At 35.1% G+C, this 20,098-nt stretch overlaps 1 protein-coding gene across 1 annotated transcript in view; it reads right to left on the bottom strand.

Annotated features, from left to right (window-relative positions):
* Positions 1–20,098, bottom strand: part of Cadps2 (calcium dependent secretion activator 2) — a 501,039-nt gene that overhangs the window by 20,514 nt on the left and 460,427 nt on the right. The window contains exons 24-26 of the mRNA XM_076861895.2: positions 18,131–18,214; positions 17,991–18,023; positions 4,729–4,836 (exon numbers count right to left, since the gene is read on the bottom strand). Coding sequence (XP_076718010.2) covers positions 4,729–4,836; positions 17,991–18,023; positions 18,131–18,214 — 225 coding nt within the window. The remainder of the gene's footprint in view (positions 1–4,728; positions 4,837–17,990; positions 18,024–18,130; positions 18,215–20,098) is intronic.

The raw sequence follows: 20,098 nt of genomic DNA on the forward strand, positions 1-20,098 counted from the left end.
CGAACCCGGGCTGCACGCATGCCAGGAGAGCGTGAGCCACATTCCCAGCCCCAGGCTTTTTCTACTTGTCCTGATTCCTGAAGGAGGGAGCAGTCACCCTGCCTGGGAAGAAATATCATTGAAAATGAAACTGGAGAATTAAACAATCTTTGCGATAGTTTTGTTTGCAGATTTGACAAGTTGAAGACAGATTTTAAGGACTGCAGGCAATGTTTTTTTTTATATATATATATGTTAGAAAAGGGATATGGAGTAAAAGAGATTACCTGCACAACAGACCCCCTCCCCCCATTTTGGGGGGGCAAATCCATGATCTTTCCTACCATAAGAGAGATTCCTTTAGATGTATCTTAACCAAATAAAGCACTATTTTTAATTGAAAAAGTAAATGGAACATGTAGATATTATACTTAGCGTGTGTCTCAATGCTAAGGGACAGAGATAATGTCTAAGATATCCTGCTTACCTGGAAATATTTGGTGTGCATACAGAGAATATGAGGACCCACTATGCTGTTCTAAATTTGGATTTCAGAACCATGATGGCAGATACACAATATGTCTTTTTTTAAAGAGAGAGAGAGAGAGAGAGAGAGAGAGAGAGAGAGAGAGAGAGAGAAAGAGAGAGAGAATTTTAATCTTTTATTTTTTTTTAGTTTTTGGCAGGCACAACATCGTTGTTTGTATGTGGTGCTGAGGATCGAACCCAGGCCACACGCATGCCAGGCGAGCTCACTGCTGCTTGAGCCACATCCCCAGCCCACACAATATGTCTTATGGCACAACTATTCTTTTATATAGACTCTCTTTCCAACTTATCTAAGGTGGGACACTGCTTTTACTTGGCTATCACAAAGGAACTTAGGAATTGCTACCCTGGCATGCAAAACTCTTTAAGCAACCAACCCAGTCATTTCTGTCACAAATTGTTAAAATTAAAAAAAAAAAAAAATCATTGATCTAAAATCTGGAAGGGTTTCAGAAACCACCTGGAGCTCTAGATCAACATTTTCAGTTTATATATACGAACTAAACTGAGTCTTAAACAGATGATACCACTTGCTACCATCCAATTAATGAAAGAACTGTGGTTGGAACTGAGGTTTCTGGATTCCCAATCCAGTGCTCTTTTTACCACACTATTTTATTATTTCAAATTTTCTAAGTCTAAGGTGTTGTTTAGAGCTCACGGACCCTTTAGAGGGACCAGTTACAAAGTTTGGCAATACCAAACAAGTCACATGTCTTCTCTAGAGGAAGATTCTTAAACCTAAACATAATAGAGATGATAGCACCAAGATTATAAGGTTGGAAATAATATGGGTGAAGCACTCAGCATATTTCTTGGGACATGGAATTGCCCAGGAAATAGCAGTGGCAACAGCTAAAACCATTATTATTTCAATAGCTTAAAAAGATTAGGGATGCCCCTCTATTAACAGAATGAGCCTGACATAATTTATTTATACTTGTTTGAAGTTCTTTCTGTTTTAAGTAGAAAGCATTTCATATGTTTAACCACTTAGAGGTAAAAGAGAATGTTTTCATACTTTTCCTCATGTTGACTTATTTTATCACCTTCAGAGGGTGATTTTAATTGTAATATTGCAAAAGTTTATCCTGTTTTTGACTTTTAAGATAAGGCAGCTTTTAATCATTTCCTTCTTAAATACTTGGAGGTTAAGAAACAAAAGAGCATTGGGTACAGTGGTGTATGTTTGTAATCTCAGCTACTCAAGAGGCTGAGGCAGGAGGATTGCAAATTTAAGACCATCTTGGGCAATTTAGCAAGACCCTATCTAAAAATAAGATAAAAAGGGCTGGGGATGTAGTGCAGTGCTTGACTAGCACATGTGAGGTCCTGGGTTTAACTCCTAGAACTTATCTATGGATCTACAAAGGCTGGAAAAATAGCAGTGTAAGATGCTCAAGCAGATTTCATTATGGCATATGACTGTGTAGGTTGTTCATAGAAAACTTTACCATTCTAATTTTTAAGCATGCAAAAACAATGGGCACAAGTGTAGGGCAATGGTCATTGTGTGGCCTTAGGCAGTAGTGCCATTGTTTAAACTGAGTTCTGGAGTTTTTAACCACAAAAATCATGGACACTTAAGATGTATAATGATCAAAACATTTTAGAGGCCAAGGTTACCATAAGTAGTTAGGGAAAGTTCCAGACTTTTCAGTGATTTTTCCCATGGGTACAGCATCATCTAGAAATATTATTTAGTAGATAGAATACATGAGTTCTTAAGTATTAGGGCAGGATAAATATCTGTCTTGCAGAATAATTTTTCTATATAAGAATAGCATTAGGTGTGGTATTTCCAAAATTTAGTGAATTTCATCTAAGTAAAGAGAGCATCACTCTTGAGAGCTAAGGCCTCCTATTGTGTGGTTAGAAACTGCAGCCTTTCCTCTGAGCTGGTTAGAATCACCATGTGTTAACTCACAATGTGTGTGTGTGTGTGTGTGTGTGTGTGTGTGTGTTTCTTCTGCATCTGAACTTAGGAGGATCCATTTACTTATTCACATAGGAAGTACTCTAATTGCAACAGCAAAAGTTTGTCATGATGCCTGAGTACAATTGTTCTCTTCAATCTTTTTATCTGTAATAGCTAAGGTTGCTAACAGTATATTTAGGGTCATTATTTTCAACTGTTTGACACCTAGCAATATTATTTTAAGCTCAAGCCAAGTGGATTTCCAATAATTATACAATGTCTCTCAGTAATGATTTGTTGCTGAAGATACACATTCTACTGTACCTTTCAACACATACTTGATAACCTCTCATTTACTAACTGTAATTGAGGCAAATTCAGTCTTGGCTAATTAGGGGCTCTTAGTACCCTCTTACACATGTTATTCTTGATGACATATCAATAGAATTAGGGTCTATTTTTATTTTTAATTAAAGTAACAAAAATGTGCAACTTAAAATGCTAGATGTTTAAGGACATTACAGTTACTTTATGAATAACAGTCCAAAGTTCTACTGGGGATTTCGAAAATGAAAAAACTTTTACAACTAGAACAGAATAGTTTGGAAGCAAAATCAGAGCCATGTCAGATGCTTAGGTAGAGAAAGGGAAGTATACATGACCAAGACAATTCAATAATAGTTCATTATTTGAATGTTGGCCTCTTTCCTCCTCTTTAGTTAGTTCCATTTGTTAGTGCTGCCACATAAATGGTCTTCTAGACAAGTAGAGTAAATGAAGGGCAGGTTAAGTGAAAAATAAGTTTGAGGAGAAAAACATCTCTACCTTTGTTATGAACCAATGGCAAGAATAGTTAAGCTTTGCAGTAAATAGGTCACCAAGACAAAAATTGACTATGTTAAGAAAACATCTTCCTGGCCCCAACAAATCGAAGGTAGATGGATCTACCTTATTTTTCCCTTAGTGTATGCACTTGAGTTAGATTAGGAAGACGTATAATAGAAATAACATCAACCCAACTTTTGCATGTGTGTGTTCAACATTTTTAAAAATGACTACATAAGCAAAAAAGTCAAACAGAACTTGGAAATGAAACATATGCTAGTAAATTTAGAGCAAAACCAAATGGAAGCAGAAGTTGCTAATATGGTTTCAGTATTTTGTAAAAGAGCCAGCTGGATGGATGATAATTTTTCTACCCCTGCAGGGCATCAAAGCTTTTAGGAAATCATTCTTTTCACACATATTAACACTTAGCTTATTAAAACAGATGATACTTTTATTGTAAAATGGCCTGGGTAGAGGCTGGGAACATAAAGTCAGAAAGCTAAGATTCATTTTGACCACCAAATCTGACAAACAGTGAACAGGGCAGACCATGGCGGAGATGATGAGGTAGAGGAACCTACTGTAACTGCCACAGCTGAAGTGTCACCAAGAAGCCCGTGAATTGCTGTTATGAAAACATTTGCAGTAACTCGCATAATTAAATGAAACTGCCAGAAAAGCATTTCTAAAATGCGGAGAAAATGCACATAAATAAATACACTTCAAAGTAATACTACAGTTCACAATCAGCACTGTGGTAAGTTATATAGTGTTCCAGCCACTGGAGTACCATTTCCTTTGAACATGCTTAATAATTACAAGTGAATGACAACATTGTTATTTAAATTGACTGCTCTCTTAGTTACCTGTATAGATACTCAATGAGTGAAAGTTGGTGATTATGGTATTGAAAACCACAATCCCCCATATCTAGTTGTCCTGCCTAAATGAAGACCTTAAAACTGATAAAACTGTAATGTTATATCTTTTAGCAAACATCAGTACTCTAAACCAAGATAAAAATGTTCAATGACAGTACAGTGGCAGATATTTGGCTTTCCTGCAGCTTATTTCTTTGTTTAACTGAACGATATAGTGACTTACAAAAAACTTTTAAAGTCGGAACCAAATCTGTTACCACATGGTTTTGTCTATGGCATGCTGCTCAGGCAAGTGAGATCAAGCTGCAAATATATGGATCGTCATCTTGCTTGTTAAAACTCACCTCAGAAGGCTTCTGAGACTCTCATTCTAATGGTGACAGTTTTCATGTAGAAAAGGAGGCCTCCCTTAAGGCTTCCCTCAGCAGTCAAGGAAATAAAAAATTATCAACTACATTATCTGAATAGAAGAAAAAAGACCAAAAAGGACTTTGCAGTCTTACCATCAAGATACAACTTTTCTCTTGCCGTGTATATTTACCACCAGCATACCTTGTGGGGGTAGCTACTTACATCAAATAACTTTTCTATATACATTTCTTCATTGACCTTTTCTCGAAGAATATCCTGGTTTTGCCGAACAAACATAATATAGGTGTCTGCCAGATCCATTCCTGGTTTCTGTGGTGAGGGAAAAGCGAGGGGAATAAGACAACATCATTACTTAACCACATCCTAGAAATTAATTTTGAGAATTACCTGAGTACAATATGCTCAAGACCAAATCAACAATGAGCACCTACAATAAATTCCACAACTGAAGTAAACAAAATGGTTTAGTATTGATGGTCACTACTTGAGGTCATAGTTATTATTAAAATGATTAAGCTAGTCTGGGGTTGTAGCTCCATGGTAGAGCACTTGCCTTGCATGTGTGAGGCACTGGGTTCAATCCTCAGCACCACATAGAAATAAATTTAAAGAATTTTTTTCATTGTTCATCTATAACTTAAAAAAACATTAAAAAAAGATTAAGCATAAGGTTGTAAGCCTGTATGTATGTGTGTAGGTGTGTGTGTGTGTGTGTGTATATATATATATACACACACACACACACACACACAGGCTCTCTTGAAAGGTGAATATGCCAAGCAGTATGTATGAAGGGATTTTTTTTAAAGCATTTTTTTTTTTTAGTTGTAGATGGACACAATACCTTTATTATTTATTTATTTATTTTTTATGTGGTGCCAAGAATCGAACCCAATGCCTCACACATGCGAGGCAAATGCTCTATCACTGAGCCACAATCCCAGCCCTGTGAAGGGATTTTTTTTCCCCAAATTTTCTCACATACATTTATTATTTCTTAATTGTAAGTACAATCCACTTTTCATCATCTCTTGCTGATTTATCTATAATATTAAAAATATTAGCTTCCCTTTGGCTTTCTCTATTGACTATTATTGATGTTCAAGGAGTACAAATGATATTTTCTTTTCAAGCTGGGTAAAATATTATTAGAAATGTATTAGACAAGAATGATTCAGTACGTTATTAAGTGAAACAAGACATTATCCAGTGCTTCTACTCAGTATTCATCAATACTGTCTTAAGAATTTATTTTAATTTAGAAATGCCGTGAGAAGGGGGAGAAATGAATTACAGTAGAGGGGGTAGAGAGAGAAGGGGGGGAGGGGGATAGTAGAGGATAGGAGAGGCAGCAGAATACAACAGACACTAGTATGGCAATATGTAACCGATGTGATTCTGCAATCTGTATACGGGTAAAAATGGGAGTTCATAACCCACTTGAATCAAAGTGTGAAATATGATATATCAAGAACTATGTAATGTTTTGAACAACCAACAATAAAAATTAAAAAAAATTACAATTAAAAAAAATTAACAAACACAACATATTGTTATTTATTAATTTGAGATATATCTCTATACATACACATAAAAGTAAATTAAAAATAACATAATATGTATACTGTCATTTTACACACCAACTTTGGGAGTAGGGGTCATTTCTGGAAAGGAAAGAAAATAAATATACACTTGGTGGGAGAGAGATTTGTTTTGTATTTAACACTCTGTTCCTCCTTTCTAAAGTCAGATACTTGATATGAATGTGGCAAAATGCTAACAATCCACTAAAACTTAATATTAGTGGAGAGTGGTTGTAATATGTTTTTTCATATGTATCTGTGTTTGAAAATTTTATAAAATAAAGCCAAAAAAATAAATTTACTGTTATACATATTGAAAAAAAAAAAAGAAATGCCGTGAGAATATCAATGAACTGTTTTCCTATATAAAGGTAAAGAGTTGAAATAGTTAACTTACCAATGGCAGCTAACATTTGGTCTTTGTGTGTGTGTGTGTGTGTGTGTGTGTGTGTGTACACTAAGATTGAACCTAGGGCGATTTACCAGGAGCTACTCCCTAATCCTCTTTTCATTTTGAGATGGGATATTGTGAGTTGTTGGAGGTCTTGGTCAGTTGGTAAGGCTGAACTTGAACTTATGATCCTCCTGCCTCAGCCTCCAGAGTCGCTGGGAGTACAGGTGTATACCACCATACCCATCTTAACATGTAGTGTTTTCAAATGTTAGAGAAAGTAGGGTGTTAACATTAATCCTCCTTATAGACTACAAAATCAGAACTAGGAAAGGACAAAAGCCTGAATGGCTGCTAAAGAGTTTTCCTTTTTACCGTATCATTAGTTGTTGTTTTTTTTTTTTTAATTGAGTTTCCTATAGCTTCACTAGCTAATGCAAATAATTATTTGTATAATTTACATCTGGGGTTGATTAATAATCTATATTGACTTATTTGATTAGAGTACAATGTAAGGAAGAACAAAATAGTAGAAATGATGCCCAAATAAGCCAGTCTTGCACCAATTCCATGCCCACAGGATGCACTGATAACCTCACTGACTCATCTGCAAAGAAAATGCTCCAAGAAAATTAGGTGGAAGATGATATGGATCATTTAACTATTACTATTTCTGGAAAAAACAACTCAAGTCATATATCAGAGGGATGCACAGCACAGCATCTTCTCCTTAAGCGAAGGACCAAAAGTTCTTGCCACTATTTTTTTGTGGGGAAGGGAGTCAGTAATATCTTAATACCATAATAAAATTGCTTGTCTCTTAAGTAATGCATTGTGGAGGCAATAAAATATCTTATTATTCCCCTTATGAATTTTTAAATTAAAGTTATTTTTCTGCAGCAAGGATCACTGCAATTTCTTATTCGTGTATTCAACCTAAAGGGAATTATATACCACATAAATTCAAGGATCTTTATAATATAACACTGATATAATAAAATTAGTAAACAAACAAAAAACCTGGGTATTGGGAATTCAACCCATTGGTGCTTTACCACTGAGCCACATCCTCAGGTATTTTTTTAACTTTATTTTGAGACAGGTCTTGCTAAACTGAAGAGGCCAGCCTCAAATTTGTAATTCTCCTGCCTCAGCCTACTAAGTTGTTGGGATTACAGGCATGTGCCACCACTGCACTGCACCAGTTGATATAATAAAATTAGTCACAATTTGAAATAACTATTTGCATAAATGTCATCCGTGATATCTCCTTCAAGATCATCCATATATAATGAAGGTAAAACACAGCATATCTAACAAAGGCAGCTTAACAAATTCACTTCTTCACTATTTTTCTGCCTAATTCTCATAACCAGTATTTGAAAGGTCAAGGGATATAAAAACAATGATATATATATTTATTGAGTGAAGAAGCTGGGGAACCTGTACAAAGATTACTACTATTGATTCTCAAGAGTCAACTAACCCATAAGTATTTCATTCTGTGCCTCTAAAGTTTGTCAAAAGACTGAAAATGAGAACATTCAGGTAACATGCTGTCCCTGAATGAAAATGACATGAGGACAATTTTCTATACTTAATAGCAAGTTAGCTCAGCATCTGAGTTTCAGTCAGGTACCTGGCAAGAAAGAATAATGGTAGACAACATACTAAGGCTTTGAGTACAGCCCCCTGAACCTGGAGTTGAAGAGCAGACAGATGAGAGACTTGCCTTCCCATAATTTCTCCACTTCCAACCCCATTTTTATTTCTGGTTTTCAAAGGAAAACTATGCTTGGAAGTCTAATTTTCACTTGATCCATCAAACTGGAAGCTAAGCGATGGCTGGGAAGAACAAGGATGACTTTATACACTGGCCATATTCGTGGGGGCAGTTTCTGTTTCATTAGTCACTTCCAAGACAACATTAGACTTCATGAAACACTGTCCAGGAAGAGTTTATCCTTCACCATCTAAAATCAACAAACATTTTAGAGTTTAAGTCTAAAAGAAAACTCAATGCCATTCCTTACTGGCAGACTCAAGGGGTATAATGCTAAATCTGTAAGGTGAGACAGTCCTAGAACTTTCTAAGAACATAATCATCTCTGGTGGAGGGTATAAGGTAAACCTCATTTAAAATAAGTTTTAACAAATTGTTTCTCTCTTCTTTATGAAATTGCTTTTTCTTCCCTTTTGGCAAATTAAAATCCACTTGCCTGGAAAACAAAACCTAGAATTCTTACATTCCTCATTAGCATTATTTCTTCCTTTATCTTTGAGCTGTTTACCTATTCTTCAAACTGTGACATATGGGAATTTCACACCTAGTGAATATATTTTCATGTAGCTTGTGGCATGAGACTATAATCATTAAAAGAATATACACAAGTAAGAGTCGCTGCAACAGCTGGTGACATTTACCAATTAGAATTAGAGTTCTTTAAAACACTTTATCCTTCATTTGGTGCATGGAGGGTAATTATCTCTGATAAATTGCTGAAAAAGATGTAATTTTCCTTTTAAACAGTTTCTACGTACAGTACAAATGTGTTTGGATAGAAGACATTACTGCTGGTTCAGTGCTCCTTTGTGCTAAGACTTGTTTCATGGCAGTAAAATTTACACACTTTGAAAGTCACTGCATCTAATTCCATTATGAAATGTTATCTTATTAGGGTACAAAGCACAGTTAAAAAAAAAAAAAGCTAAGCATACTGTTAATTTTTTGTGTATTTTTTTATGTGCAAATGAAAAGAAAGCATGTGATTGCACTAGGGAGATGAAAAACAGCTACAAATTCTGGTACAAGGGCCTAACAACTCTTTCATAGGAGTGGCCTGTTCAACTTTATCAGTGGTGAGTTCAAGTGAGTTTTTTAAAATCAAGAATATTGCATTCTAGAAAGCTGTATTTAGAGATATTTTCTAAATTGATAATTAAATTATAGTTTCCTTAATGATTAAGAGAAAATAACTATTAAGAGCTATGTAGCAAGCCCTCCATGTATTAAATAGCATTTAGGGAGAGTAAATGATTTTTCGCATTCCCATGTAAATACCAGGATCCTTAGCTCACTAAGCACCAACTTCTTCATCTTGTTCATGATGGTAGTTATCTCCAAGTCAAAAGAAGAAATTACTTTCAATCTGGTTAGAAAAGAGCAGATTTTGGCTAACAAAGTTATAGTAAAGGGAAACAAAGATCTAAAGAATTCCCCATGAGTATAAAGAGATCAATAACTATGGAAGAAAATAAAAGTATTTTCAGGTGAGTTGCTTTGACACTGGCTGCGAAAGTAACCGAATACATCAGTGAGCGAATGAGTTTAAGTAAGGGTGCAGACTCCAGCAATTTTTTTTTCAAGCTTTAATTACTAGTTAACCTAGCAAGATGAACATGCTGCTTAAAAAGAGAGAGAAAAAAAATTCCTTGTTAATTATATGCTGCAAACGCTCCTACTTCCTGCTGCTACACCTAATCCCACAGGTGCAAATCTTTGCTTTTCCCATTCATGGGTAGGTGGGTGCAACACTGCAGTCATTTTTCACAGCAACAGATTTAGATACAGAAGAAGCCGCTTAACCTTCCACTGGAGGTTAACAATACACTACACAAACACTGTCATGGTGTCTGTTTAACAAGGAGACAAATTTTTAAATACACTATTCTAGTCTCAAAGATTAACTAGAAGCTATGGCATAATTGACTTAATTTAAAAATGCACTTCTGATAACCTAGAAAAAAACTTGTCTTGGAAACAATGAGGAATGAAACAGTGATATCCTCATTTATGATGATCTGCATGCTTCACCAGTGAAATACACACATTCAATTATTTCTTGCTATTTAAAAATGCACCATGTGCAATATAAGAACATGTCTTCTAAATTTGAAAATGTAGTGGGAACATTTTGTAGCACAGCTCTGGCATCTAAGATTCAGTAATACTTTGTATCTGATCTTCAGGGAACATAGGACATAATTCTATAAACATAATCTGTCTCGGATATTGTTAAAAAGGGGAATTTGTTTCCACTGATATACTTTGTTACTTGGGCATTTATATATCAACTTGTATATTTTTACACTTGAGTTAAAATGTTCTGATACTTTCAAAAGCATTTGGAATAAATAAATTGCATGTTCTCAAACACTTAAAAACTAGAAGGTTTTATGTATTCCCATGATGATTATATTGTAAAAAAGCCAAATAGGGGGCTGGGCTTGTGGCTCAGTGGTAGAGTGCTTACCTAACATGTGGGAGGCACTGGATTTGATCCTCAGCACCACATAAATAAAATAAAGATATTATGTCCATTTACAACTAAAAAAAGAGAAAAAGCTAAAGAGATTTATCAAGTTTCTACGATGTAGAATTATCATATTGTATTCACGCAGAAAGCCAAAAGGAAATAGAGTTGTAGCCTTCAAACCAGATTGATGCCAACTTAAATATGTATCTTTGCTAGGACAAGAAATAATTCATTAAATGGACTGAAAGGAAGAAATTAAAACAATGCAGTTTACAGGGATATGAGTTTTTCAACATTTTCTGGTAACATTTTTATAATTTTTTTAAAACAGTGAGAGGGGGAAAATCTCATTTTGGAAAATTACAAACCATTATTTTGAGAATGAAGGGTTCAAAAGTCATCACTTTTGTATATTTAGCAGTATTTGATATTTTACTAACATTGTTATATATATATATTTTGATTCCAAATTGAGAAGTAGAAAATTCCAAATTAAAGATGATGGCACTCAAATCCTTTTGAAAACTTCTTTTAGACTTGGGAGCATGAAATATGTATGTTTTAAGCATGTACATTTCATTCAGTCCTGCATTTTTAAGGAGAGCATTCTCTACTACTTCAGAGTTCTTGCTTTGGATAGGAGTCTGCTCCCTGAGCAGTTTGTAAAAGGCAGAATACTTTCATATTGTCACTAGTATCTGATCGCAGAATTGCTCTCATTAATGCTCCTGTAACTTAGGTGGTTTTATTGTTTTCACATGCATGTATTAATAATGGAACTGCTTTATCTATTTCCTCTAAGTTGTGACATCATTTATATATTTATGGGTTTTGAAACAGTTGATAGAAGTATTTGTATGTTCAAACATTTTTTTGTTCTATCAATGGGGAAAATTCTTCCAAAGAGAAAGTTATTTTAAAAATTAAAAAAAAATACTGAATGATAGCTTAAGATATTAGCCTGAAATCCTCAAGGAAAGACAGGTTTTTCAACTGAGATCCATGGACTTACTATGCCTTCTTCATTTGAAATTATGAAATCTAGTATCTTTCTTGCTATTTCTGATCTATAATAAGGATCACTACCATCTCGATTAAGAGAACTGGCTACTGATCCAGTAGCATCCAACAGGGAAAGTGGTACATGTAAATCACACACATGGGCAATGATCATAATGATGACAAAGGCATTTAATGTTTCAGTTTATGATATTGTCCTTTAGCTTTTCCCTCATCTACTTAGAGTTGTTATGGTGTCAATTATAAAAACTGTATGAGGAGCTGGGGTTGTAGCCCAGTGGTAGAGCTAGCATGTGTGAGGCACTGGGTTTGATTCTCTTTTTTTTTTTTTTATTGGTTGTTCAAAACATTACAAAGCTCATGACATATCATCTTCCATACATTTGATTCAAGTGGGTGGGTTTGATTCTCAGTACCACATATAAATAAATAAAATAAAGGTCCATCAATGACTAAAAAATATTTTTAAAAAGTGCATGATGATTTGAAGAAGTGAGATTAAAATGCTGTGGACAGTATTTCATCATTAGCTTTGAAAGTTCTGATGGACTGGGATTGGTTTACTCAATTCCTTTTAGAACCTCTCCCTATTTTGAATTAAGGGAAGCCTGAAGGTACTAGAATGCCAACAGCCAGAGGCAGGCTGTGAGTTGACCTCACATAGGAAAGAAGAGCTAGATGGACAAGAAACAAGGAAATAAAGGTGAGAGAAGCAAAGCCCTCATTGGGGAGCACAATGCACAGCTCCCGGGCTGGCTCCTATAATAGGGAGACTCTGAATATGGTCCTGATGTGCAGGTGAATATTCCCACTGGGCAGGAGCTCCATTCCCCAAGTTCTGCCTGGCTCTCATTGTGACGCAAAGCTCTGAGTATTCAGGTGACCTTATCTAAACAATAAACAATATCAGGAGCAAGAAAGCAAAAGAAAGAACGAAAGCATCAGAATCACGGCTGTGACCGATTATACCTTTAAAAGTCATCACTGGTATATGCAAGCTGCTTTCTATTCTAAAATTAGAGGAAAGTAAATGAAATCTAATATTTTTCACTTGTGGAAGGCATCTGGATTTTCTTTTGGAAAGCAGTCACATTCTGAAGTGGGAGTGAAACCTGCAGAGGATGCACAGGAGCACGAAGCTTCACTTGGACAGAAGCACCAATGATCCCGTTTATTGTAAAGTGCTTTATATTTACAAAGCACATTCACACTAATATGCTCATTGACTCTCCATAAGAACCTAGTGAGGGAAACAACACAGGGATTATACCATTATTTTTATTGCACAGGTGGGAAAAAGGAATAGGGGAGGCAGGCCAGGGGCAAAGGGAGAACTTTTAAACTTAGATTCTGTACAGCACAGAGCTAGGTTTGAGCCACAGTTTAAGGAGTTCAAAGATTATAAATCTTTGGCAAGTATCATAAAGAAGAGTATTTAAAAGAGTTACTAAGGAAGATAGGAAAACACCCATATGGAACTTGCCTATCTTGCCTCTTAGATTTTTTTGCTTCTTTCAGGTCACAATTCCCTTTTCTTTTTTCCCTTTATGAGCCATTATTTCCAGATAAGAGGCTCAGATTTTATGACGAGACCCTTAAGTATTCTGGCTGTTTTTGACAGGAGAAAGGAAAAAGGTTGTGTTGCTCATTAAAGAATTGTAATTGGTTTGTAAAAATACAGATAGGGTCCATGAATGTTTATTTTCTAAAATCTAGACACTAGATTTATTATAATCAACAGTAATAATGTATGATAACTGCTAATATTTATTGAGCACTAATTCCACTCTAGGAATTCTGAAAAGTGCTTATTCATTGTTAACTGTAAGAGGTGTAATTATATCTCCATTTAACAGATATAGAAAGTCTTGCCTAAGGACACACTGATATTAAGCAAAGTGATAGAGCAAGGATTCAAAGATAGCAGTTTGGTTCCCCAGCCTGTTTGCAATGCCTCTGCTGTGAAGCCTCTATAGATCTGCCTCTACCTGCTGTTTTAATTTTTATTTTAAAGAAACTACTCTACATTATTGTCTCACATGATTTTTTACACAACTTTTAAACACACCTTTCTTTAAACTTCATCCTACCTGTAAGCAGGGAATTTTTTTTTTCATTAGTTTTAGTATAATTCTTAAACCCTACAGAATCTTTCGTTTTGACTTGGTGTACCTGTCTGCAAAACCAATATGAACACTCATCGTGCTCCTATATTTAACATAGCAACTTTCCCTGTAGGTCTGTGTTCCCTTCTCCTAAGTTACATTTAGGCCAGAGTTACACTGTACAGGTCTTGCTTTCAAAAATGTTTCTAGAGTCTTCTTCAACATGAACATTTCAAGGCTCTATGATGGGACCATGACCTCCCCAACTCCAATAGAATTGCTCTCCAGGATGTAGCTGTTTAATCAAGAACAACTCTACCAAAATCTCCTGGAGGTCACAGCTCATTACCTGACCAGAAAGAGCATGAAGGATTCCACCAATTCCTTTGGAGGAAATGTGAGACCCTAGAATTTATTTCTTCATTTGTTTTTGCCTCTTATGTGTGCTTAATTTTTTTAAATAGAAAAGTATCATGAAAGTATATAATGCACAGATACATCAGACTATGTTCAGAACTATATTTAAAAGACTTGGTTTGAGTCATCTGCTGTTAACACTTACGCATCTTCAGGTGTGCTATAAATATTCCACATGAGTATGTTTTAACATGAATTCCTTCTTCTTTACTACAGTATGAACATCACTAAATTTCATGTCACTTAATTTTCACTTTACAGAATCAATGTTTTTATTTGTTTCTTTGTTTACTCTTGAAACAATTTCCAACAAGTGACTATATAGTAAACAGCTTTGTCCCCTCTCCACAAAAGTTTTTTTTTTTTTTTTTTTCCCCTCTCCTGTCTCTTTGTTTTCTCATCATCTTCTGGAGACATTTTTTGGTTCTGTTGTTTCTTGTATGGACACAAATCCACGTCAAGAACTCACACAGTGATAGATGGTCATAGACAGACTAATGTGGATTACAGAACTCATTTATAGTCATTTATAAAATGGGTGAAATTTTACTTATGTGAAATAATTCCCAAGGCCATACAGTTAATTCAGTGACATAGAGCTGCATAAAAGGAATGAAAAGTCAGCTGCCAATGGCTACCAATAACTTGTAAGCCAGTGTTTTGTTTTTCTCTTTTTAGATGGGGTCTTACTATGTTGCCAACGCCAGCCTGGAACTTGGGATCTTGAGGAGTTAGGATTGCAGGCGTGCATCACTGTACTAACCAGTGCTCCTTTTGAAAATAAACCTCTCAATTTTAGAATAATTTTAGAGGATAATTATGAATATAGTACATAGAATTCCTATATTCTGCATCTCCAATTTCCCCTCTAATTACCACATTTTATTAATTAGTATGGCACATTTGTTATAAATAATGAACATATACTGATACAGAATTAACTAAAGTCTCCATTTTGTTCAGATTTCCTTAGTTTTTACTGAATATCCATTTTCTGTTCCATGATCTCATCTCTATACCATTAGTTGTTACATCTCCATAGACTCCTCTTGACTGGGCCACTTTCTACTCTCCTTAATAAATGACCTTCATAGTTTTGAGGAGTACTCTCAGATATTTTGCAACATCTTCTCTATTGAGATGAGTTTCATGTTTGTCTCTACTCTCAACTAGATTTACAAGTTTTTGTGGAGGAAGGCTATAAAGTACCATTTTTTATCACATCACATCAAGGCTAACTATCATCAATATGATTTATCACTGTTGATGTTGACCTTGATCCAGTAGCTAAGGTAATATTGGCTAGATTCTCCACTATGAATCTACTCTGTCCATGGACCTCTTCATACTGTACACTTTGGAAGGAAGTTGCTATGTGGAGCCCACACTTAAGGAATGGGGAGATTTGTTGATGTATACCTTCTTCAGGAAGAAGTGTCTACATTATTTGGGGTCTTCTGCACAGGAGATTTTTTTTTTTTCCTACCATTTGTCTTGTCAATCATTTATATCAATTTGGAACTAATGATTATACTCTGGGTTATAACTCAAATTACATTTTAATTATTTGGCTGCTCAAATTTCCTAGCTTAGGCCATTGAGAATTCTTTACAATAACACTTGTGTCCCTATGATGTACCCTCCATCATTGCGGTGTTTGTGAATGTTTCCTTACTTTCTGTCAGGACATGATGCTTCAGATTCGTTTTGCTACAGCTGTTTTTGAACATTAGCTATTTTTTCAAGGACCTCATTTTACTGGACTCTAGAGTCCAAGTTCATTTTACTGGACTCTAGAGTCCAAGTTCTGGGTGCTATGTGTGCTTGTTTCCCCTGGGGGTCATCACTTCTAGACTCAACAAACAAAAAATAGAAAGTGAGTACACAATCCAAGCATACCCAGGGCCTTTCACCTACAATGTTGTTATATGTAAACAGTTCTATTCCTATTAAGCGAAAGAGAAGTCCACAGTGATGTCTAAACTCTAATTATTATAGGATTACTTTAGCCTTCTTCCTTCGCTTGTCTCTTACTCTAACAATGAGAACTTGGCTCCTACCACCCATCACCCATTTATTTAATTTCAATATACATGTATAGTAATTGTGAATTGCTAACCTGTGGAGAAAAGCTTTATCAACTAAAGTAAAATGCTAATTTGTAGTTCTGTTTTTTCTTTATTTTTATCAAACCTGCTCATTTCCAAAGTTATTTAGATTGGTATTTCCCCCTTCTCCTTTCAGTAATGTTATTTTATTTACAATGATGATTTTATAAGTTTTCTTTCCATTTTGTAAGGTTATGATGAGCTAAATGATTTTTTTAAAAAAAATCTTACATTCAGGTTCACTTTTTGTTTTTGCTGTGAAGTTAGGTTTTGATGAATATATACACAGTTATGCATCTACCGTTACAGTATCATACAGAACAGTTTTGTTGCTTCTCAGAAAACATGCTTTATTTCACCAATTCAATTTCCGTGATCTTGAATCATGACAACCACTAATGTTTATAATCTTTATAGTTTTATATTTTGCAGAACATGATATAAATGGAATCATACACATGTAGTCCTTTCAAACAGGCTTCTTTTAGCAATATGCATTTAAGATTTACTCACGCTCCCAGTGTCCTGTGAGTTTGTTTTTTTCTTTCCTTTTTTTTCCTGAACAGTTGTTCATTCTATGAATCTAATACTGCTGCTTACCCATTCACCCAGTGAAGGGCATTTTTGGTTGCTTCTAGTTTTGTTGATAAGCAAAGCTGCTCTTAACATTTGCACATAGGATTTGGTATAGAAATATATTTTAAAATCAATTGATAAATATATGGATCATGACTTATGATTTTAAAAATGAAAAACCCCACTCCAAGGATCTAGAGGTGTGCTGTGCCTCATGAAGATGTGAGTCATATTCCATCCAGTTTTAAATTTTAATTTTTTTTACTGTGTTATAATTCTTTGAAAATCAATACATATGCTGAAATATATGACTAAAAGGGACATGTTCAGCCTTGATCATACACATTGTGATAACAGAATTTAAAGCAAAAACTAATTTGTTATGATGATCAACTTAAAATTGCTGACTACCTGGTTATATTTACCACATAAATTGTTTCATTATGGTTGAGTAAATTTTATGATTTCTGTTCATGGCATCTTAATTTCTGGACAAATTTATAAGTCATGAATTATTTCCCAAGAATTCTGTGAAAAGTCAAATGTTAAAATAAGTGACTACTAATTTGTAACACTTTTGTATTTAGAAAATTAGTTCTTTGGTTTAACTTATTCACTTTTATGGTTATTTTTAACTCTAATCAGAAATCTGTTGAAATTTTCATATAGGATAAAGAATGGCATTCATTTTTTTCCCTCTCAATAATAGTATGAGGCATTTTCTATCCCAGCTTGGAGCAATCTAGCTTCCTCCTGCCACTCCAGTTTTATGCTCTCATGGTGAGCTAACCTCCAACTTACAAAGGAAAAAGTGTGCTGAAATAACTTTGCCAAGCTTTGTTATGAAGTTTAGTGCTTAAGAAAAATAAACTACTTCCTAAGGGGTTGGTGCTGTTTTAAAGATTTGAAATAAACCTGTGGCGAAGCATAATTATTAAATTAAAAAAGTGTATATATGAGAGAGAATTATATATAGTTTGGAAAGGCATATGAAAACAAATACTTACAGGCACATCAACATATTTTGCAGCTGCTTTCACCTTAAATGGGGGGAAAAAGAGATATTTATGAGAATTATATTCTTAACTACTTTGTAAGTATGATAAGAGTTGAGAGACAGCAAAAGAGAACTCTTTCCAATACTTACAGTGAAAGACAGAATGGATGAAAAGAAAGTGCCTTCATCATACCTTGACAGCTTAGACAACACTCCTTCCAACACTGAAACAAACTGTAATACAGATTACAGAGAGTAATTAGAATGTTTCTGAGCATGCAATCTATAGCAGTGCAAACAATTCCTGAATCAACTTCTCCCCAGCTACTAAAATCTACAAAGACTCAGCTGAAAGCTGAGGTCAAGCTAGCTTGCATTACTTACTCTTCATTTCTGAACATGAACTTCAAGGTCCTTTCCCATGGCTGGAAATAATACATCATTAAAAAAATAATGTGGAATAGGAGTATAGTCTCAATAAATATACGATCATTTAAGTTACTGATAAATAACATTAGGTTCATGAAATTATTCCTTAAAACATTTTTCAAGTGGAACACAGGAGCTCACAAACAATGAAGGCCAAGCTTAATCAAATTCCTTTCCTTTATGTATTATTTGACCATATCTCTACTTTTTCTTACATATGCACAGAAGATTGAATAAAATAAGAACAGAAAGTGAAGAGAGGTGTGATGTTCAAGGCTCTCATAACATGAGAACACAAGTCATTAATGTGCATTTGTCAAGCACCTCTAACTGGGATATTTAAGGATGATTCCTGCTTCTAGAATATTATTCAGCAGTCTTTGAGCTAAAACAGATACACACACTGAAAGGCAAAGTGGAAAGAGCATTAGACTGAAAATATATAACCCAATTCTATTTATTTTTTTTCTTTATTTCAGGCTTAATTCAAATTAATTACTTTTTTAAAAATTTTTATTGTTGGTTGTTCAAAACATTACATAGTTCTTGATATATCATATTTCACACTTTGATTCAAGTGGGATATGAACTCCCATTTTTACCCCGTATATAGATTGCAGAATCACATCAGTTACACATCCATTGATTTACATATTGCCATACTAGTGTCTGTTGTATTCTGCTGCCTTTTCTATCCTCTACTATCCCCCTCCCCCCTCCCCTCCCCTCTTCTCTCTCTACACCCTCTACTGTAATTCATTTCTCCCCCTTATATATTTTTCCCTTTCCCCTCACTTCCTCTTGTATGTAATTTTGTATACCCCTGAGGGTCTCTTTCCATTTCCATGCAATTTCCCTTCTCTCTCCCTTTCTCTCCCACCTCTCATCCCTGTTTAATGTTAATCTTCTTCTCATGCTCTTTGTCCCTACTCTGTTCTTAGTTACTCTCCTTATATCAAAGAAGACATTTGGCATTTGTTTTTAAGGGATTGGCTAGCTTCACTTAGCATAATCTGCTCTAATGCCATCCATTTCCCTGCAAATTCTATGATTTTGTCATTTTTTAATGCAGAGTAATACTCCATTGTGTATAAATGCCACATTTTTTTTTATCCATTCGTCTATTGAAGGGCATCTAGGTTGGTTCCACAGTCTTGCTATTGTGAATTGTGCTGCTATGAACATGGATGTAGCAGTGTCCCTGTAGTATGCTCTTTTTAGGTCTTTAGGGAATAGACCGAGAAGGGGAATAGCTGGGTCAAATGGTGGTTCCATTCCCAGCTTTCCAAGAAATCTCCATACTGCTTTCCAAATTGGCCACACCAATTTGCAGTCCCACCAGCAATGTACAAGTGAACCCTTTTCCCCACATCCTCGCTAGCACTTGTTGTTGTTTGACTTCCTAATGGCTGCCAATCTTACTGGAGTGAGATGGTATCTTAGGGTGGTTTTGATTTGCATTTCTCTGACTGCTAGAGATGGTGAGCATTTTTTCATGTACTTGTTGATTGATTGTATGTCCTCCTCTGAGAAATGTCTGTTCAGGTCCTTGGCCCATTTGTTGATTGGGTTATTTGTTATCTTATTGTCTAATTTTTTGAGTTCTTTGTATATTCTGGATATTAGGGCTCTGTCTGAAATGTGAGGAGTAAAGATTTGTTCCCAGGATATAGGCTCCCTATTTACCTC

This window comes from Callospermophilus lateralis, chromosome 1, assembly GCF_048772815.1.
Source record: "Callospermophilus lateralis isolate mCalLat2 chromosome 1, mCalLat2.hap1, whole genome shotgun sequence".
In the NCBI taxonomy this organism is placed as follows: domain Eukaryota; kingdom Metazoa; phylum Chordata; class Mammalia; order Rodentia; family Sciuridae; genus Callospermophilus; species Callospermophilus lateralis.